The 23,352-nt window shown below is 43.2% G+C and overlaps 1 protein-coding gene across 5 annotated transcripts in view; it reads left to right on the top strand.

Moving 5' to 3' along the window:
• Positions 1-19,682, top strand: part of LOC119970423 (synuclein, alpha interacting protein) — a 210,131-nt gene extending 190,449 nt beyond the window's left edge. For 3 of the 5 annotated variants that reach the window (XM_038805017.1, XM_038805020.1, XM_038805019.1), the window contains exons 12-13: positions 193-1,292; positions 18,794-19,682. In XM_038805017.1, the coding sequence (XP_038660945.1) occupies positions 193-1,282 (1,090 nt within the window). In that variant the 3' untranslated portion in view covers positions 1,283-1,292; positions 18,794-19,682. Of the gene's footprint in view, positions 1-192; positions 1,302-18,793 lie in introns of all 5 variants that reach the window. The other 2 variants (XM_038805022.1, XM_038805021.1) reach the window with 2 other exon arrangements.
• The last annotated feature ends 3,670 nt before the right edge of the window (positions 19,683-23,352 follow it).

Here is a 23,352-nt window from a genome sequence, read left to right as displayed (position 1 = left end):
CTGAAAAGCCTGCCACAAATTAACTTAGAAATTTTTTGGAGAATTTTTTGGTATTTTCAAAATGAAATATGTTAAATATTAGCTCAACAAGGTAGTTTTAAAAAGTTTTGGGAAATATATAGTACTTTGCTAAGAACCCATCTTTATTCATTCTTATGTATTATGTTTTCTTTTATTTTCTACTACAACCAGTTCCTCTATACCATCTGAAAACAGTAAGAAGAAAATTCAGGCATCCTGTGAACAAAAGATGACTAGCATAAGTGCAAATGGGAATGGAACTACATGCAACACTGAAACTAAACCAAAAACTACCAAAAAAGGGTTGCTGAAACAAAAAGGTGAAGAAGCAGACAAAATTCTCCGCCAACTCTTGGGAGAAGAGATTTCTGGAAATGTATGCACACAAGAAAAACTTTCCTTGGAATTTCAAGATGGGCAGGAGGCAAGTGTTGTAACAGGGTCTGCAAGGAAAGTCCTGAGAGACAAAAGGGATCTGAAACTGACTAGACTGAGACATTCTCAGAGATCCTCTAGTGAGTCAGACACTGACTCCTCTATCAGTGAAGATCAGAAGAACACTCCCACTAAAAGAGCTGAAAAGCCACGACCAGAGCCCATTGTTGAAAAAGAGGAATACACTGCAAAAGTACACTTCATGATTAAAAAGCATGCCTCAGCAGTGGGGAGAATGTTTCCTTTTTCCTTTAAAGCCTCTGCTACATCAGAGGAACAGAGCCATTCTCCTACTGCTGAAAGCATTGATAAAGTTCCTGACTGTCAGCATCAAATAAGAAGTCCAGTCAGGACCCAATGTATTGAGGAACCTTTTCTGTCTTGTGCTGACAATACTACCACACAAAAAACTACAAACAGTCCTAAAAGTGCTCTTAAGTCTCCATCATCAAAAAGTAGAACTTCTCAGAATTTAAAACTGAGAGTGACTTTTGAGGAGCCTGCTCTGGGAATTGAACAAACAGTTTGTGAATTAGATAACGGAAAGGGCACAGAAAGTGAAGGAACGTTACCAAAGTCTCCATCTAGTTTAGAAATGGGTGAACCATTGAACAGATCTATTGGACAGTTTCGATCACCAGTGGAATCTATAAACAGTAACCAAAACAACAATAACTCACAAGCTATCAATTTAACCATGACATCCACCCCCAACTTACAACTGAATTGCACAACAAAGAAACCTGGAGGTTCAAAAGCAAGTTTTGTAACACCCGCAAAAGTTAATACCAAGATAATGAACATGGTAAAATCTGCTAAACAATAATACCAAGACAGTGAGTGTGGTAAATCTACTAAACAATCCATTTTTTAGTTTTTTTTATGCATACTAAAAATCTAATCTAACATTTTAAAATACAGAGTAGTACCAAATTTAATTATATGTATATTTGTATAGAAGAAACTTAGCTGAGTAAATTTAAAAATATTTTGATTGTTCTTTCTACATGTTTTTTTTTTAAAAAAGGTCCTAATGTAAACTAAAAAGAGATAGATAATAGTTTTTAAAACACTTGCAAATAGGCTGTGATTGTTCTGCATTATAAATATTCAGGTATTTTATAATATAAATTGTGTAGAGTAGGGGAGTGAGAGATGAATGGTTATAAGATTAATGTTCTGTATTAAATCAGTTGTACTACTAAAATGAGATAAATTAGAAAGTTTATATTGCTTTTAATTCACCTTTGTGCCCATTTTCCCCTTATTTTTATGGCATTAATACCTTGGCCAAGTAAGCATTCTTTATGTGTAAGATAAGGAATATTTGTCTGCAAACTAGAAAACATTGCAGCTGCCTGTGATTCTGTCCTCACCGATATCCAGTTGTGATATAGCAGTTGAGAGCAGGAGCTGAATATCATTTTGTCACCTCATCAGCCTAGCATGCTGTTTCCGATGAAAATTATTGAGTACAATTGCACCCTGGCTTATGTCAACCTGGTCCATATGAATGAGCTAGCCAGTGCCTTAACTAGCTGAATCATTGATGAAGCTCTAAAAAGAAAACTTTTGAGGATCTGTGTAGAGTGGCTAGTTTAGAGGAGTGGCTAGGAAACACTTTTCTTCGTATTTTTGGGACAAGATTTGAATTCCCCTGCCAATCCTACCTAAATCCCATGATTATGAACAGATTTGTTATCTGGCAGATACAAGGATCTTTAGTAAAATATGCTTCCTTTGGCTATAGATCATTGCTACAGAACTGCCTATTCTTCACACTAATTTGTACCCAAAAAGAACAGCTTCTCTGAGGCAGGGGTTAAGGTGTATTCAAATAAGGTTCAGCAGGGTAGCATGGTGGTTAGCATAAATGCTTCACAGCTCCAGGGTCCCAGGTTCGATTCCCGGCTGGGTCACTGTCTGTGTGGAGTCTGCACGTCCTCCCCCTGTGTGCGTGGGTTTCCTCCGGGTGCTCCGGTTTCCTCCCACAGTCCAAAGATGTGCGGGTTAGGTGGATTGGCCATGCTAAATTGCCCGTAGTGTCCTAATAAAAAAGTAAGGTTAAGGGGGGGGTTGTTGGGTTACGGGTACAGGGTGGATACGTGGGTTTGAGTAGGGTGATCATGGCTCGGCACAACATTGAGGGCCGAAGGGCCTGTTCTGTGCTGTACTGTTCTAAATTCTAAAGGTTCATTTTGAATCTGACTGGAGAGTAAGGAATCATGTCAGTAAATGGAAAAAGTGAAAACCTTTGCCATTTTCCTGGCAGTGACATCCTCAAGTTAAAGAGCACAAAATTATCGTTATTTTTTCTAATCATTCATTGGGCTCAGTTGTATTGCAACACAACCCAGTGCCTGCAATCTCACCTCCACGTCCTTAATCTCCTCTCATCTGAATTCACCACCCTCTTGCCCACTTTCAATTTGAATCTTTGCATAAATTCTCCTAAAACCCATGTCTTTGGCAAATCTTTTGATCACACCTTGTAGCTTTTCTCACCATGATCTTAAGCTATGGTATTATTATCTCTGACAATATCTTTTTTTTATTCTTGTGGGTGTCACTGGCAATCCCATCCCATGTATGGGTTGGGTGAGATTAAGGGGATAGAGGCGGGGGAATGGGCCTAGATAGGGCGCTCTTTCACCGGGTCATGTAAACTCGATGGGCCAAAAGACATCCTTCTGCATTGTAGGGATTCTATGGATAATTCTCCTTGAATTGAGTGCTTTGGTCAGCAATTTCAGAAGGCATTCAAGAGTCAACAACATTGAATCTGGAGTCACATGTAGGGTAAGGATGGCAGATTCCCCTAAAGGACATTAGCAAACCAGATGGGATTTTATGACAATCGGTGATGGTTTCATGATCATCATTACTGAGACTAGATTTTCTCCAGATTCCAGATTTATTAATTTAATTTAATTTCCACCGGCTGTGTGATGAGATTTGAACCCATCTCTCCAGAGCAATAACTTGGATTGGATTTTGTTTATTGTCACATGCACCGAGGTACAGTGAAAAGTATTTTTCTGCGAGCAGCTCAAACAGATCATTTAGTACATGAAAATAAAATACATAATAGGGCAACACAAAGTACACAACGTAAATACATAGACACAGGCATCGGGGGAAGCATACAGGAGTGTAGTGTTAATCAGGTCAGTCCATAAGAGGGTTGTTTAGGAGTCTGGTAACAGCAGGAAAGAAGCTGTTTTTGAATTTGTTAGTGCATGTTCTCAGACTTTTGTACCCCCTGCCCGATGGAAGAAGTTGAAAGAGTGAATATGCCGGGTGGGAGGGGTCTTTGATAATGCTGCCCACTTTCCCAAGGCAGCGGGAGGTGTATACAGAGTCAATGGATGGGAGGTGGGTTCATGTGAAAGACTGTGTGGTGTTCATGACTCTCTGTAGTTTCTTGCGGTCTTGGGCTGCGCAGTTGCCATACCAGGCTGTGATGCAGCCAGATAGGATGCTTTCTGTGGTCCACCTGTAAAAGTTGATAAGAGTCAATGCGGACATGCTGAATTTCCTTAGTTTCCAGAGGAAGTATAAGTGCTGTTATGCTTTCTTGATCGTAGCGTGGTCGACGTTGGTGGACCAGGATAGATATTTGATGATGTCCAAACCTAGGAATTTGAAGCTGTCAACCATTTCCACCTCGGCCCGTTGATGCAGACAGGGGTATGTACAATACTTTGCTTTCTGAGGTCAGTGACCAGCTCTTTACTTTTGCTGCCATTGAGGGAGAGATTGTTATCGTTGCACCACTCCACCAGGTTCTCAATTTCTCTCCTGTATTCTGACTCGTCGTCGTTCAGGATCCGACCCACTACGGTTGTGTCATCAGCAAACTTGTAGATGGAGTTGTGTATAGGGAGTATAGTAGGGAGCTAAGTGCGGGGCCCCGGTATTGAGGATTATCGTGGAGGAGGCATTGTTGTTTATTCTTACTGATTGTGGTCTATGGGTCAGAGAGTCGAGGATTCAATTGCAGAGAGAGGAACCAAGTCCTAGGTTTTGGAGCTTTGATATGAATTTGGCTGGGATTATGGTGTTGAAGGCAGAGCTGTAGTCAATAAATAGGAGTCTGACATAGGAGTCCTTTTTGTCGAGATGCCCCAGGGATGAGTGTAGAGCCAGGGAGATAGCGTCTGCTGTGGACCGGTTGCGGCGGTATGCGAATTGCAGTGGATCAAGGCATTCTGGGAGTTCGGAGTTGATGTGTCACATGACCAACCTCTCGAAGTACTTCATTACGATCAACATCAGGGCCACCTGGCGATAGTCGTTGAGGCTTCTGAATTTCTAGTCCAGTGACATTACCAGGAAACCACCGTCCCCCTTCTTCCATATTCCTTTAATATTTGGCAAGGGAGAGAAAATACTCCCACAGGACTCCTACATCCTGGTGCTCAAATTTGGTCTGTCAATTGCCATTACTCTCTACCCTCATCAGCTTGCTTAATCATGCTCTTTTTTTATCTTTGCCCCCCATTCCCAGGAAAACTGCCTGTGCATTCTGATATAACCTCCATTTCCACTCCATGTCTGATCGGTATAGGCTTGACTGCACCTAATGCACTACCGGCCGAGACCATAATGCTACACTTTTCTGAACCAAAGCCAAACATTATTCCAGAATTATCATAGAGAAAAAGGTTAATGCCAGGTTCTCTCTCTCCCTCCTTTGCCAAACTACATCCTCAGAACCCTTTATCACCCGTGTCAGAATTAACCTTTTCAAAGTCATGAATGACATATTTTGTGACCATAATCCTTTATCTCTTTTTGGCATCTCAGAATGCTCAACCGTGCCCCTTCTCCATCCCCTCGCTTCTATTCTTAAGCTTTGTGAAACTGTTTCAGAAACATAGATATCGAAGCATAGTAAATATGAGGAGGAGTAGGCCATTCAGCCCTTCAAACCTGCTCTACCGTTCATTACCTTTCAATAGCCAGATCCTGCCTTCCCCCCGTATCCTTTGATCCCCTTCACCCCAAGTGCTATATCTGACTGCTTCTTGAAAATATACAATATTTTGGCTTCAATTACTTCCTGTGGTAACGTATTCCACAGGCCGACCGCTCTCTGAGTGAAGAAATTTCTCCTCATCTCGATCCTAAATGATCTAACCCATATCTTCAGACTGTGACCCCTGGTTCTGGACACACCCACCATCTGGAGCATCCTTCCTGCATCTACTCTGTCTAAACCTGTTAGAATTTTATAGGTTTCTATGAGATCCTCCTTCATTCTTCTGAACTCCGACAAATACAATCTGAACCGATTCAATCTCTCATTATACCTCCGTCGTGCCATCTCAGGAATCAGTCTGGTAAACCTTCACTGCACTCCCGCTCGAGTAAGAAGATTCTTCCCCAGATAAGGAGGACAAAACTGCACACAGTATTGCAGGTGTGGTCTCACCAAGGCCCTGTATAAATGCAGCAAGACATCCCTGATCCTGTATTCAAATCCTTTCGCTATGAAGGCCAACATACCATTTGCCTTCTTTACCGCCTGCTGCACCTGCATGCTTACCTTCTGCGACTGGTGTACGAGGACACCAAGGTCTCTCTGCACGTTCCCCTCTCTTAATTTATGGCCATTCAGTTTATATGTCTGCCTTCCCAGTTTGCTATCAAGTGGACAGACTTGCATTTATCCAAATCTACCAATCATTTGCCCACTCGCTCAACTTGTCCAAATCACACCGAAGGATCTCTGCATCCTCCTGACAGCGCACCCTCCCACCCAACTTTTAGTCATCTGGAAATTTGGAGGTTTTACATTTTGTTCCCTCATCTAAATCGTTAATATATATTGTGAATAGCTGACATCCCAGCACCGATCCCTGTGGTACCTACTAGCCACTGCCTGCCATTTGGAAAAAGACCCGTTAATTGACCCTTTGTTTCCTGTCTGCCAATCAGTTTTCTATCCATCTCAATACACTTTCCCTAATCCCATGTGCTTTAATTTTATGTGCTAATCTCTTATGTGGCACTTTGTTGAAAGCCTTCTGAAAATCCAAGTATATCACGTCCACTGACTCCCCCTCATCAGCTCACTAGTTACCTCCTCGAAGAATTCCAGTAGATATGTAGCAGAAACATGATTTCCCTTTCAGAAATCCATGCTGACTCTGTCTGATCCTGTCACTGTTTTCCAAGTGCTCTGCTATACAATCTTTGATAATGGATTACAGAATTTTCCCCACTACCGGCGTCAGACTTACTGGTCTATAATTCCCTGCTTTCTCTCGACCTTCCATTGTAAATAGTGGAGTTACATTAGCTACCCTCCAATCTGTAGGAACCGTTCCAGAGTTTGTAGAATTTTGGAAGATGACCACCAATGCATCCACTATTTTTGAAGAAGTACTCCTTAAGTAATCTGGGATGTAGATAAACAAGCCCTGGGGATTTATCAGCCTTCAATCTCATCAATTTCCCCATCATCATTTCTCTAGTAATACTGATCTCTTTCAGTTCCTCCCTCTCACTAAAACCTGCTCCACAACATTTCTGGTATCTTATATGTGTCCTCATTTGTGAAGACAGAACCAAAGTATGAATTTAGTTGCACAGCCATTTCTTTGTCCGCATTATAAATTCCCCTGCTCTGACTGTAAGGGACATATGTCGTCTTCACAAATCTTTTTCTTTCCACATACTGATAGAAACCTTCACAGTTAGTTTTTATGTTTTCTTCCAGCTTACTCTTGTAGTCTATTTTCCACTTCTTAATCAATCCTTTGGTCCTCCTTTGCTGATTTTAAACTATTCCCAATTCTCAAACGTGTTGTTTTTCTTGGTCAATTTGTTTGCTTCTTCCTTGGATCGGATACTATCTCTAATTTCCCTTGTAAGCCATGGATTGGCCACCTTTCCCATTTTACTTTTGTGCCAGTCAGGAATAAACAATTGTTTCATTTCCCTCATATGCTCCTTGAATGTTTGCCATTGCCAATCCACAGTCATCCCTTTAAGTAACATTTCACAATCGACCATAGCCAACTTGCGCCTCAGATCATCGTAGTTCCCTTTATTAAGATTCAGGACCCTAGTCTCAGAATCAACGACATCATTCTCCATCTTGATGAAAAATTCTGTCATATTATGGTCGCTCATCCCCAAGGGGTCTCCACAAGTAGAGTGCCAATGATTCCGTTATCATTACACAATACCTAGTTTAGGATGGCATGTTCTCTATATTTGGTTCCTCAATGTATTTGGTTCAGAACATCATCCCGTATACACTCCAGGAATTCCTCTTCTACTGTATTGTGACTAATTTGATTTGCTCTATCTATATGAAGATTAAAATCACACATAATTACAGATGTTCCTTTATCACATGCGTCTCTAATTTCCTGTTTAATGCCACTCCCAACATCACTACAGTTTGGGGTCTGTATACAATGCCCACTAATACTTTTTGCTCCTTGGTGTCTCTCAGTTTGACCCATAAAGATTCCACATTGTCAGAGCTAAAATCATTCCTCACTATTGTGTTAATGTCCTCTTCAACCAGCAATGCAATGCAGTGCCTTTTCCTTTGTGTCTGTCCTTCCTAAATGCTGAATACCCCTGGATGTTCAGTTCCCATCTGTGGCCACACTGCAGCCATCTCTCTGTAATTCCTATTATATCATACCTATTTACATCTATCTGTGTGATTAGTTTGTCCATTATATTGTGAATGCTCCGTGGGTTAAGGCACTTTAGACTTGTCTTCTTAACATTACTTGTTCCTCCCAATAATTTTCACTGAGGCCCTGTTTCAATTTGGTCCTTGGTTTCTCTGCCTATCACTTATTCCCCTTTCTATCTTTTGTTTTTGTCCTTGATTTCCCCCTCCTCTGATTCCTTGCATTGGTTACCACCCCCTGCCTTTATAGTTTAAATCCTCCCCAACCACTCTAGTAAATACTCCACCTAGGACATCAGTCCCGGTCCTGCCCAGGTGTAACCCATCCAGCTTGTACTAGTCCCACCTGCCCCAGAATCGGTCCCAATGCCCCAGGTATCTGAAACCTTTTCCCTCACACCATCTCTTCAGTTACGTATTCATCTGCTAAAGCTGCTATTTCTACTCAGACTAGCACATGGCGCTGGGAGTAATCCTGAGATCACTACCTTTGAGATTCTACTTCTCAACTTTCTTCCTAACTCCCTATATTCTGCTTTTAGGACCTCATCTCATTTTTTTTAAACCATGTTATTTGTACCAATGTGCACCACGACCATTGGCTGTTCACCCTCCCCCTCCAGAATATCCCATAACTGTCCCGAGACATCCTTGACCCTAGCACTAGAGGCAACATACTATCCTGGAATCCGGCCACAGAAACGCCTGTCTATACCCCTTACAATTGAATCCTCTCTAACTATTGCATTTCCATACTTTTTATTCCTCTCCTCTGCAGCAGAACCAACCATGGCCCACCAAATTTGGCTGTTGCTGCTTTTCCCTGCGAGATCATTCCCCTCAACAATGTCCAAAATGGCATATCTGTTTTGCAGGGGAATGGCCACAGGAGATTCCTGCACTGCCTGCCTAGCTCTCTTGCTTGTCTCATGGTCACCCATTCCCTGCCTGCCTGCGCAGTCTGAGCCTGCAGTGTGACCACCTCTCTATAGGTGCTATCCACGACACTCTCCGTCTCACTGATGCTCCACAGTGCCCCAGCCGCCATCCCAGCTTTATTATGGTTCCTCCCCTGTTTATCCAAACACAGCCATTTATTCCCATCTTCCTTTCTCACACCATCACCCAGAGTACCCCAGCATCCTTTCATGGCCCCACCCCCAATATCTGGATGACCTCCTCCAGAAGCAGTAGGGCACCTTCCATATGTATGCTGATGACATTCTGCGTTACCTCTCCACCATATCCCATGAACCTTCAAATGTCTCAATGTTGTCTCTTTCTGTTCAGTTGGTCAAACCCTTTGGTATCTCAACATTGGGATGATCATAGTGATCATCTTTGGATCCACCACAATCGACATTTTCTTACTACTGATTCTATCCCACTTCCTAACCAGTCCTTCAAGCTGAACTGAATTGTTTGTAACTTGAGCATCCTGTTCAATCATGCACGCTATTTCAGACTATATAGATTGTATTTTACAGGGCAGTAAACTGCTCGCCTCATCGTGGAACGAAAGTCGGCTGGAAACCGACACTACCAGGACAAGCCCATTCTGCAGCCATAACGCACTGGGTGGGGGAGTGCTAAGTTGGTTGAGCATGGGACTTCCCCTTTTCAGTGGGAGGACATCCAGCCTACAGGAACTGCTGGCCAGTCTATTTAGTTCCCTGCTGAAAACATGTCCAGTGGGGGGATGTAAAATTCAACCTCATTTACATTTCATAAAAGGCAAATGTTTTCCACCTCAATATTGAAACCCTCGTATATGCCTTTGCATCCTCCAGACTTGAATTGATGGGCTCCATCCTCCAGAAAGTCCAATTTGGTTAAACCTAGTTGTACGCATCCTGGCCTATACAAACACCCATGTGCTTTTCATCCCTATCCTTTCTGACCAACTTTGGTTCCCTGTCTCCAAAAACATTCTCGTTTAATATTTTTTTAAAAAACTCTCTATGGCCTCACTCCATTCTAACTTTTTAATCTCGTCCTGGCCTATGTCACTCCTCCCCACCTGAGGACACTCCTTTATAACTGGCATTTTGTGCATTTCCCATTCCTTTCATTCCACCAATGATACCAAGCCTTCAGTTGCCCGGGTTATTCTCTGTGGGATCCCTTCCCTGAACCCTTCTGCCTTTTACCCTCACCCCTGTTATTTACTAACCTCGACTTCTTTGACCATGCTCTTGGTCAAATATCTCCAAGGTTCAACATGAAATGTTTCCTTGTGAAATGCTTTGGGACATTCTTTATGCTGAAAGTGCCATATAAATTAAAATTGTTGTACACAAAATTTTATTTTCCTTTTTATTTGTAAATTTATCAAAATCTAATTAATTAATTTTAATGATAGTTGTTTGATGACATTTGTCACTGAAGGGAGATCAAAAAACATCATATCATAAAGTTTTCATTACTATTAAAGTTGATAATTTTACTTCTGTCATGAAAATGTTTTTGAAGCATATTTGAAATGACCTGAAAGTTTGTTTCTTTGAATTAGATTGGATTAAGAACAGCAATCAAATGTTAACCATTTCATCAGATCACTTTTTTTTACTGAAACGTCTTCCACGTGATTTGGGCAACATTAGTCATGTTTGAAGTTTTATTTTGCTTATTGTTTGATTGGAATTTGAATTTAATTCCTGTTAAAACTTTGATTTGCACTTGTTTAGTCATGTTTTTCTTTAGAATCCCAGGGCACTATTGTTTATACAAATAAAATGATAATGCAATCCTAAATATTGGGTAAAAGACTCCTGTTAAAGCAAATTCTGTAGAAGTTAACACTGGATAATGATGTTTTTCTTTGAGAGGGGCCGTGTCATAGTAACATTTAAAAATCAAATGTATGTTTCTTTTAAAAATGATCTTTTTTCAATTTTTATTTTTTTGTATCTATGACTAAGATCATCTAGGGATGGGCAGTTGAAATACTTGCTCTCTCAGCCTTATGATATTGTTGATTGAGTGCAAACTGATAGAAAAAACAATCCAGGAAGCTGCATTCCGTAATCTTGTATTCAGCACTCCCAAGATACAAGATATAAAACTAAAACACAAGATCATTAACGTTCATGAAGTTAATGATCATCATTATATATTTGGGCTAGTAATAGCTCCAGGAATAAAATACTCCATGCACTTTGTTTAAACAAATGTACTCTAATAAATAAACAAAGGAACTGTTAAAATAATCGATTTTACTCTTAAGGGAATATTTGCTTCTGTATTAATTACTTGTATTTGACAGTGTTTGCTTAATAGGAACAAAGTGAACATTTATCAATGAGGGTTTTTCCGTTAGTTTTTACTGTGTTTATGATAAGTTTTATACACTATATGGTTAATAGGAAAGAATGAACCATTATGTAAAGCTGCAGAAACACAAATGTGTTAATGGCAATAATCCACAAAATGTTTTTTTGCAGATTCCTCTTTCAGATTTTGCCTGTTTTCTGAAACGAATCAGTGACAAATTTGTAATGTTTTATCTTTACATAAACAGACAGCACTATTTTTTTTAACAAACGATTTTATTGAGGTATTTTTCGGCATTGTAAACAGTTACAGATAACAAAAAAAAAATGTGCAAACATCAACGTAAAATCAATACTTCAATCAAACCATACTGCACAAGACCGCTTCACTCCCATAGACACCCGCCTATTTATCCTTCCTACTCTACTCTAATCTCCCCCCTCCCCCGCTGACGTTCACTCTCCTGCGAAGAAGTCGATGAATGGTTGCCACCTTCGGGTGAACCCCAGTACAGATCCACTCAAGGCAAACTTAATTTGTTCCATACCCAGAAAACTTGACATGTCCGAAAGCCATAGTTCGGTCTTCGGGGGTTTTGAGTCCCTCCATGCCAGCAGTATTCGCCGCCGGGCTATTAGGGAAGCAAAGGCCAAAACATCGGCCTCTTTCTCCCCCTAGACTCCCGGGTATTCCGAAACCCCGAAAATTGCCACCCCTGGACTCATCACCACCCTTGTTTTTAGCACCCGGGACATGATCCCCGTAAATCCCTCCCAGTACCCCCTCATCTTAGGGCATGCCCAAAGCGTGAACGTGGTTCGCTGGTCCTCCCGCACATCTAGCGCACTTATCCTCTACCCCAAAGAATTTGCTCATCCGAGCTATCGTCATGTGGGCCCGGTGAACGACCTTAAATTGAATCAGGCCGAGCCTGGCACATGTTGCGGTTGAGTTTACCCTACTCAGGCCTTCTGCCCACAGCCCGTCCTCCATCTCCCCACCAAGCTCCTCCTACCATTTGAGCTTCAGTTCCTCCGTCTGGGACTCTTCTCCCTTCATGAGCACCGTGTAAATATCCGAGACTCTACCCTCTCCTCCTTCTCCTCTCGAGACTATTCTGTCTTGGATCCCTATTGGTGGGAGGCGTGGGAAGGATGGGATCTGTCTGCAGACAAAATCCCGCATCTGTAAGTACCTAAAGTCATTTCCCCTTACCAGCCCAAATTTCTCCTCCAAGCCCCTCAAACTCGCAAAGCTCCCCTCCAGGAACATATCGCTCACCCCCGCCCGCCACTATGCTCGAAACCCTCCATCCATGTTCCCGGGGGGCAAATTGATGATTATCACATATTGGAGCCCAGACAGACGCGCCCACCTCCCCTACATGCCTCCTCCACTGGCCCCATATCCGCAGGGCCGCCCCCACTACTGGGCTGGTGGAGTACCTGGCCGGCGACAGCGGTAGGGGAGCCATGACCAGGGCTGCCAAACTGGTGCCCCTGCACGAAGCCGCCTCCACCCACTCCCAGATAGACCCCGTACCCACCATCCACTTCCTTATCATGGGTATGTTAGCCGCCCCGTAGTTGTTGATCAGACTCGGCAATGCCAGCCCTCCCTCGCTGTGGCTCCTTTCAAGCATCGCCTTCTTCACCCGCGGGGATTTTCCCGCCCAGACAAAGCTCATGATGATTTTGCCAGTCCTTTTGAAGAAGGACCGTGGGATAAAGATCGGGAGGCACTGCAAGATGAACAGGAATCTAGGGAGGATTGTCAAGTTAGCTGTCAGCTGCCTGCCTTTCACAAACCCTGTCTGATCGTCCCCAATCACCTTCGGTACGCAGTCCTCAATTCCAATCGCCAGGACCTTTGCCAGGAGCTTGGCATCCACATTGAAAAGGGAGATTGGCCTGTATGAGCCGCAGGATTCCGGGTCCTTGTCCTGCTTCAATACCAGCGAGATGGTGGCTTGCGACATCGGCGGCGGCAGGGTCCCTCTGTCCCTTGCCTCATTAAAAACCCTCGTCAAGACCGGTCCCACTATCTCCGAGAACTTCTTGTAAAACTCTACTGGGTATCCATCTGGCCCCGGGGCTTTCCCCGACTGCATGGCCTTTTGGCCCCCCAATACCTCCTCCACTCTAATCGGGGCCCCCAGCCCGTCCACTAGTCCCCCGCCTACTGTTGGGAATGTTAGCCCGTCCAGGAACCTTTTCATCTCCTCCGGCTCTCCCGGGGGGTTCTGAAGTATACAGCTTACTATAGAAGCCTTGGAATACCTTATTCAATCCTGCCGGGTCCTCCACTCTGCTCCCCTGCCCATCAATCACTCTACTTATTTCCCTGGCTGCCTCCCTCTTCCTGAGTTGCTGTGCTAGCAATCTACTGCCTTCTCCCCATGCTCATACACCACTCCCCTCGCCTTCCTAAGTTGTTCTACGGCCCTACTCGTGGATAGCACCCCCAGTTCCACCTGTAATCTCCGTCTCTCCCTGAGTAGGTCCTCCCCCGGGGACCCCGCATGCTCCTCGTCTATCCGATACATTTCCCTAACCAATCTGTCGATTTCTGCTCTGTCCGCCCTGACCCTGTGAGCCCGAATTGAGATCAGCTCCCCCCTCACTACTGCCTTCAACGCCTCCCACAGGGTCGCTGCTGAAACCTCCCCCTTATCGTTCACCTGCAAGTAGTTTTGCATACACTTCCGAAGTCTCTCACATATCCCCTCCTCTGACAACAATCCTACGTCTAACCTCCATCATTACGGGCGTTGGTAATTCCCCCCCCCCCCCCCGACCTGCAGGTCCATCCAGTGCGGGGCATGGTCCGAGATAGCGATTGCCGAATATTCCGTATTCTTCACCTCCCCTACACAGTCCCTGCTCAAGATAAAGAAATCAATCCTAGAGTATACTTTATGAATATGTGAGTAAAACGAGTAGCCCCTTCCCGTCTGCTGTCTGGCTCTCTATGGGTCCACTGCCCTCATTTGCTCCATGAACCCTTCCAGCTCCCTTGCCATTGCTGGGACTCTACCCATTCTGGGATACGACCGGTCCAGCCCCGGGTCAAGGACCTTATTAAAGTCCCCCCCCCCCCCCCCCCCATTATCAACCTACGTGAGTCTAGGTCCGGGATCTTCCCCAGCACTCTTTTGATAAAGTCCACGTCGTCCCAGTTCGGAGCATATATGTTCACCAGCACCACTCTTCTCCCCTCCAGCTTGCCCCTTACCATAAGGAATCTGCCCCTGCTGTCTGCGACTACGCCTTCCGCCTCAAATTGAACCCGCTTATTGATCATAATTGTTACCCACCTGGACTTGGAATCCAAGTCCGAGTGGAAGACCTGGCTAATCGAGCCCTTCCTTAGCCTAGTCTGGTCAGACACTTTCGGATGTGTCTCCTGCAACATAATTACGTTCGCCTTCAGAGCCCGCAAATGCGCGAACACACGTGCCCTTTAACTGGCCCATTTAGTCCCCTGCCATTCCAGGTGATCAGCCTGGTTGGGGGGGGCACAACCACCCCCCACCCCACGCCAGTCAGCCATAACCTTTCTCGGGGCCCACACCTGGCCCGTGCGCTGCGCCAATCTTGGCTCGCCTCTCGGCTGCCTCCACCCCCGACCTCCTTCCCATTGCCCACTTCAGATCCCCCCCCACGTCAGCAGAATAACACCCCCCCCCCCCCCCCCCCCCCCATCACAGGCAACATCCCCCGGTAACCCCACCCCTGCCATCCATTGGCTGTATTCTCCCCCCCCCCCCCCCCCCCCCCCAACCTGACTCCCTTGACTAGCCAACCTGCTAGCCCGGTGACTCATCACTCTGGCGCCCACTTGTCCCACTCCCATTGTATCCCCGACCTCATCCCCCCACTCCCCAGCACACCATCCCCTACTCCAACCCACTGGAGCAATCTCACTAACACAGGAGGGTCAAATAAGATATAAACCTCAAACAGCCCCGCGAGGCTGCTCCAGATGCAATACCGTTCCCGCCGTGTACACAGAAAAGTGTTAACCCATGTCCCTTTCCGAGCATTAATAAAATAACACCACAATAACCCAGTACCCATACAACACCCACCTGAAACAAACGTAACAAACCATAAACATAAATGGAACAAAAGCCCCCAACCAAGGTCTTTAATCCCCATTGCTGACCGGCCACCCCCTTGTTGCAATACCGGCTCCAGTGCCCTCAGAGAGCCCAACGAAAGGTACCCAGTACAGCAGAAAGACCAAGAAAAAAAAATAAATGCAACAAAAACAGGAAAAAAAACCATACGAGAGGGGGGGGGGGGATCCCGCTCCATTTCCACAAACCTGTGGAATCTAATCACCATTGGATGGGGGGGGACCCCCCGGACGCACCTGTCTCGCCTGCACTCTGTGTGCCCCCTCCAGCTCCGGCGGTCGTGGAAAGGCTTCCGCCCCCATCAGCTGCATCAACAGGTCCGCCACAAACGCTGTGGCATCAGTCCCTCAGCCCCCTCCGGGAGGCCGATGATCCTCAGATTTTGTCTGCGGACTCTATTTTCCAGCTCCTCTACTCTGTCCAGCAGTCTTCTCTGCCTCTCCTTCAACCCGTCGACTTCTAGAGCCGCAATCGTCTGTGCATCCGCCTGCTCCTTCACCGTCTCTCCCAGCTCCTTAACTTTTTTGTCCTGGGCATCCAGCCTCTGGTTCAGCTGATCCACTGCCTTCTGAAGTTGGTCCAAGTTATCCCGCTTCAACGACTCAAAACTGCTCTTAATAACCTGCAGCATGTTTTCCAGCGCTTGCTGGGTCCGAGGTCCGCTGGTCCGCCATCTTGGCTCCCGGGTCAGCTTTCTCTGCACCGTGTCTTTTTCCCTTCCTCTCCCGTTTATGCTGCTTCCTGCACGTGGTTCCATGCAGCTCTGCCCGCTCCTCCACACCTCCGTGGCCGTCCTTTCACCGCCCCACAGTCCTGCAAAACAGGGGAACCAGGTCCTCAAATCCCGCCAGAGTGAGAGCCCGCGAATGTGCGGCTCACTCACTCATTACCGCAACCGGAAGTCAACAGACAGCACTATTAATCAAATCTTTCATAAGTCATGCTAGAAAATGTGTTTATATCATTGTGCATACCAGCTGGGATTCTGGTGCTAAAGGACCTGCTATTATTTAATCCTCAGCAGATCTTAACCAATCCCTTAACTTTGTTTTAGCCATTAACTAATTAAAAACATCAACAGCATCTACTCCTACTTCCCAAGATGCTTCTCAACAAAATTGTTGCTATGACTGAGTTTAAAGAATAGTCATGACTCATGCCTCATAAATTGCCACTTGTAGCATTAAGGATCAATGTGAATCATGATTGGATGAATTAACTCTAGCTTCTTAAAATTAAAGGAAGACAAACTTTGAATACAACAGGGAAGGAACAGAACCTCTGGTTATGGTTATATTTTATTATTTTGGAACTTAATCATAAATCCTATGGGTTACTATAGTTTTAATTGTTCCTAGTAGAGACCTTTGTAAAGTAGCTATCTAGGCAACAGTTGTTGGGCAAGTGACCATAACGCCTTATCTGTGCAGCTGAAAATTAGTGCCATAGTGTTCTTGTTGCTACTTGGTGTATAAGAAGGAAGCCATTTGTTCGTCCACTTTCTGGATTAAGAAAGGAATGACGTGAAATTAGCATTTTAAAAAAATTCTAATTATGTTGCATGAGCACAGCATATTCTTAATTTTGCATGTATTTGTCTTTTGGTAGCTCTGGGTTTTTTTATCCATCTGTATTTGCATATATATATATATGAATGAATATTCATCTTTCTACACAGCAACAGTATCCTTTGGCATGTTTACTGATCAAGGGAACTAGGGTATGGTATGTTTAAATGATACCAAAAAGAACTAACTTGATTCATGTATCATTGGCTATTGCTATGAATTGTGTCGAACATTATGCATTAATTTCATCTTTTGCGTCAAAAACCCAACCAAGTATGGAATTAGCTCATGTATGGTCATCGTTAAATCTTAAATTAAACTAAATAATGCCCATTCCTAACTTTAATCAGACTTAAGTTTAATTACTTTCTAATATACAAATTAGAGTTTCTAAATCTTCTGCATTTTCCATGCTACAGTTTAAGTATTTAATTAGAAGAGTTAATGATCACTTCCACCTTAGGATAAAATTCTCCCCCTTGCATTCAGAACATGATTTTCAGTTGGGTGTTTTTTCCCCCAGCAATTTTAAACAAAAGTAAAAATATAAAATGATTAAAGTCAAAGTAATAATACTTTTTTTTCACTAACAATTTAAGAACGGGCTTAAAAGATTTACACTGATGTGGATATTTGTAGTGAATCATGACAGTGGAATGATGAAATTTTCTAATTTTCCACATAGATTGCACAATACTCATAAACATATCATTGCTATCCTTCTGTGACACGTTTATCCTATGAATTTGAAACATATCTTTCGTCAATATTGATCAAAGTATTTATTAATTGTCTATAATGAACAAAAGAATCTGCAAAATGATATTTTTAATTAATAAAATGATTGTTTGAATATGCTGCCTTCAATGGGGTGGAATTTGTTTTTTGCTGGGGGAAAAAAAGGATGAACCTGAAAGCTTTTTTAAAGGCTACAGTGCATGATTATTATGGTCCATCTTCATTTACAGGTTTCTCTTTTACAAACATACAAAGCAGGAGTAGGCCATTTGGCCCCTCGAGTCTACTATGCCATTCAATAAGGTCATTACTGATCTGATTGTGGGCTCAACTCCATATTTCAACTTCACACATAACCTTAGATTGTTGATTAATAAGGTAGTAAATCTATCTCTGCCTTAAAAATATTCATTGACCCTGCCTCCACCACTCTCTGGGAAAGAAAGAGAGTTCCTTAAGAAAAGATTTCTTCTCATCTCTGCCTTAAATGAGAAACCACTTATTTTTAAATTTATTTTTAAATCCTAAAGAAAATTAGTATTGGTGAAAGTTTAATTTGAATAAATCAAGAGCCTTTTGAATAGATCTGTTTATTTTTCAGAAATAGTGAGAGACAAAGTAATCCAAGAGCCAGGTGTTTTTTCCTTCGGCACATTGGTTCAGCCTTCCTCAAAATGGGCAACTTGCCTTCACTACTTTTATGCTGGATTAATATTGTTCAAGAATTTGCTCAAAGAAGGTGTGGATAGTAAAGTAGGACAAAGGAAAGAAAAATCAATGAAAATGCAGTAAAGCAACCAAACTCATTTAATGGTCCAGTATAAATACAGTATTTTTTTTATTGTTAGGAATGGTGTGATCATATTATATCTTACAAGGATGTTTTGAAAACTAATTTTTGTTAGTGAAAATTAAAAATGTAGATATCTAACTGTTTTAATCATTTTGTTGTAGGCACAGTCACTTTAGTGGCCAGCTGAAGAATTGTATGGTGAAGAATATCTTTGATAAAAACATGGAGGCGACAGAGTTACAAGAATCCTTCCTGTAAATTATGGTAGCTACAACGCAAATTCCATTCAGTGGAGCAGCGTCTGCATTCTGATGCCTGTAATTCAACCTTGTGTGATCCAAACATAGAATGAAACAAATCATTTATTAGATGGCTTTTAATCAAAAGCTAGAACAACAGTAACTATATCTTCAAATGACAGCCTGTGAAAAGATCAGACTGAAGCCTGTAGGCTAGTGCTGCATTCCTAAATGCAAGAGTTGATTAATAAATCCGGTGACCTGAATAAGATCAACTTATATTGCTGTGCGTTCCTTAATAAGTGCAGCCAAGTGTGGATAGCTGTCTTATGACATAGAAACACAAGTAGTAGATACTATCAAGCCTTTGACAACATACTGTGTTTAGAACAGTAGGTGCAGTTTGTATTATACAAAAAGATGGATTATTTAAAGTGTTAATTTGGTCAAATATTTTTGACAATATGGTGCAGAATGGTCTAAATAGCATAATAGACAAGTTACACCGAATTTTATTTTAATTTTCCCATCAGAGAGTTATGTCATTTCCTGGAATCTCATTAGTATTTGCCAAAAAGCAAAGCCCAAGATAAAACTATTAGAATCCAGCATACATAACTGCGGGTAGAGGAAAGTTATGCCATATTCCTCTTCAAGACCATCAATGCTTTTCAGTACTAGCCAAATTTGTGGTATTTAGGCCACCATTTTTGCACAAAGTACAAAATATATGCAATATTACTAAGCAAAAGCACAATCTTTTGAAAATAAGTTTTTTATGTTTTAAACTGTCAGCAATGAATATTGATATTCAAAAAAAACACACAAGCTTTAGGAGTTGAGGATAATTCACAGTAAAATATGATTCTATTGTTTATCCAGAAAAAAGCATCAGTGGTAAAATGTATGTACTGACAAAATAAACATAGTGTAACAACGTATTTATTACTGCTAATTTAATGTGACGAGTGGTGTATCACAGGGAACAGCGCTGGGGCCTCAACCCTACAATTTGCAAAAATGATTTGGATGCAGAGGCTTGTTGCTAAATTTGCTGATGACACAAAGATAGGTAGGAAAGTGAGTTCTGAAGGGTGCACAGGCTACAAAAGGATATAGATAAGTGACATTCAATTGCATTACCATCGTTGAATCCCCCACAATCAACATCCTAGGGATTACCATTGATCAGAAACTGAACTGGACTAGCCACATTAGTACTTTTGCTACCAGGGCAGATCAAAGGCTATGAATCCTATGGCGAGTAACTCACCTCCTGAACCCCCCCCCCCCCCAAAAGCCTGTCCACCATCTACAAGACACAAGTCAGGAGTGTAATGAAATACTCTCCACTTGCCTGGATGAGTGCAGCTCCAACAACATTCATGCAGCTCGATACCATCCAGGATAATAAAGTCTGCTTGATTGCTCTTCCTTCCACAAACATTCAAATCTTCCACCATTGACAAACAGTAACAGCCATGTGTACCACATGCAAGATGTACTGCAGTAACTTGCCAAGGTTCTTGGACAGCATGTTCCAAACCCATGACTACTACCATCTAGAAGGACAAGAGCAGCTGCCAGGGAACTTTGCCATCTAGAGGTTCACCTCCAAGTCACTCACCACCCTGACTTGGAAATATATCGGCATTCCTTCAATGTTGCTTGGTCAAAATCCTGGAACTAACAGCACAGAGAGCGTACCTACACCTCAGGGACTGCAGCAGTTCAAGAAGGCAACTCACACCATCTTCTGAAGGGCAACTCGGGACGGACAATAAATGCTGGCCTAACCAGCGACACGCACATCCCGTAAATGAATTTTAACAAAGGTTAGATGAGTGGAAACAGTCAGACAAATGGAGTATAATGTGGGAAAATGTAATGGTGTCTATTTAGCTAGACAAATAAGAAATAAGCATATTACCTCAATGGTGAGAGACTAGAGCTCTGAGATGCAGATGGATTTGGTATCCTCGTGGTTAGGCAAGGTCACGGTGATCATGGGGGACTTCAATATGCAGGTGGATTGGGTAAATAACGTAGCCAGTGGATCCAAAGAAAAGGAATTAATGGAATGCTTACAAGATGGCTTTTTGGAACAGCTTGTCATGGAGCCCACAAGGGAGCAGGCTATTCTGGACCTAGTGCTATGTAATGAACCAGACTTTATAAAAGATCTTAAAGTAAGGAAACACTTAGGAAGCAGCGATCATAATATGGTTGAGTTCAGTCTGCAGTTTGAAAGAGAGAAGGCAAAATCGGATGTAATGGTGTTACAGTTAAAGGTAATTACGAGGGCATGAGAGAGGAACTGGCGAAAATCGACTGGAAGCAGACCTTAGTGGGGAAGACAGCAGAGCAAAAATGGCAGGAGTTTGTATGCATAATTGAGGACACTGTACAGAGGTTCATCCCCAAGAAAAGAAAGATTATCCGGGGAGGGATTAGACAGCCATGGCTGACAAAGGAGGTCAGGAAATGTATCAAAGAAAAAGAGAGATCCTATAAAGTGGCCAAAAGCACTGGGAAATCAGAAGATTGGGAAGGCTACAAAAACAAACAGAGGTTAACAAAGAGACAAATAAGGAAGGAGAGGATCAAATATGAAGGCAGGCTAGCCAGTAATATAAGAAATGATAGTAAAAGTTTCTTTCAATACATAAGAAACAAACGACAGACCAAAGTAGACATTGGGCCAATTCAAACTGATTCCGGAAGGCTAGTGATGGGAGACGAGGAAATGGCTGGAGTACTTAATAAGTACTTTGAGTCTGTCTTCACAGTGGAAGACATGAGTAATATCCCAAAAATTATAGAGGGTCAGGGGGCTGAGTTGAGTATGGTTGCCATTACAAAAGAGATGGTGCTAAAAAAGCTAAAAGGTCTTAAAATTGACAAATCTCCTGGCCCCGATGGGCTACACCCTAGAGTTCTGAGGGAGGTGGCTGAAGAAATAGCGGAAGCGTTGGTTGAGATCTTTCATAAATCACTGGAGTCAGGGAAAGTCCTGGACGATTGGAAGATCGCTGTTGTAACCCCCTTGTTCAAGAAAGGATCAAGACAAAAGATGGAAAATTATAGGCCAATTAGCCTAACCTCGGTTGTTGGTAAAATTCTAGAATCGATCGTTAAGGATGAGATTTCTAAATTCTTGGAAGAGCAAGGTCGGATTAGAACAAGTCAACATGGATTTAGTAAGGGGAGGTCGTGCCTGACGAACCTGTTAGAATTCTTTGAGGAGGTGACAAGTAGGTTAGACCAGGGAAACCCAGTGGATGTGGTCTATCTGGATTTCCAAAAGGCCTTTGATAAGGTGCCACACAGGAGGCTGCTGAGTAAGGTGAGGGCCCATGGTGTTCGAGGTGAGCTACTGGCATGGGTTGAGGATTGGCTGTCTGACAGAAGGCAGAGAGTTGGGATAAAAGGTTCTTTTTCGGAATGGCAGCCGGTGACCAGCGGTGTCCCACAGGGTTCAGTGTTGGGGCCGCAGCTGTTCACCATATATATTAATGATCTGGATGAAGGGACTGGGGGCATTCTAGCGAAATTTGCCGATGATACGAAGTTAGGTGGTCAGGCAGGTAGTGCTGAGGAAGTGGGGAGGCTGCAGAAGGATCTAGACAGTTCGGGAGAGTGATGCAGGAAATGGCTGATGCAATTCAACGTGAGAAAATGTGAGGTCTTGCACTTTGGAAAAAAGAATCCAAGCATAGACTACTTTCTAAACGGTGAGAAAATTCATAAAGCCAAAGTACAAAGGGATCTGGGAGTGCTAGTCGAGGATTCCCTAAAGGTAAACATGCAGGTGGAATCTGTGATTAAGAAAGCGAATGCAATGTTGTCATTTATCTCAAGAGGGTTGGAATATAAAAGCAGCGATGTGCTACTGAGCCTTTATACGGCTCTGGTTAGGCCCCATTTGGAGTACTGTGTCCAGTTTTGGGCCCCACATCTCAGGAAGGACATACTGGCACTGGAGCGTGTCCAGCGGAGATTCACACGGATGATCCCTGGAATGGCGGGTCTAACATATGATGAACGGCTGAGGATCCTGGGATTGTATTCATTGGAGTTTAGAAGGTTATGGGGAGATCTAATAGAAACTTACAAGATAATACATGGCTTAGAAAGGGTGGACACAAAGAAACTGTTTCCGGTAGGCGAGGAGACGAGGACCCGTGGGCACAGCCTTAGAATTAGAGGGGGTAAATTCAGAACAGAAATGCGGAGACATTTCTTCAGCCAGAGAGTGGTGGGCCTGTGGAAATCATTGCCGCGGAGTGCAGTGGAGGCCAGGACGCTAAATGGCTTCAAGGCAGAGATAGATAAATTCTTGATGTCGCGAGGAATTAAGGGCTACGGGGAGAATGCTGGTAGGTGGAGTTGAAATGCCCATCAGCCATGATTGAATGGCGGAGTGGACTCGATGGGCCGAATGGCCTTACTTCCACTCCTATGTCTTATGGTCTTATGGT

Source organism: Scyliorhinus canicula, chromosome 8 (genome assembly GCF_902713615.1).
Source record: "Scyliorhinus canicula chromosome 8, sScyCan1.1, whole genome shotgun sequence".
Lineage (NCBI taxonomy): Eukaryota > Metazoa > Chordata > Chondrichthyes > Carcharhiniformes > Scyliorhinidae > Scyliorhinus > Scyliorhinus canicula.
The sequence above is the reverse complement of the archived record's forward strand: the minus strand, read 5'-3'. Positions and strand labels throughout refer to the sequence as shown.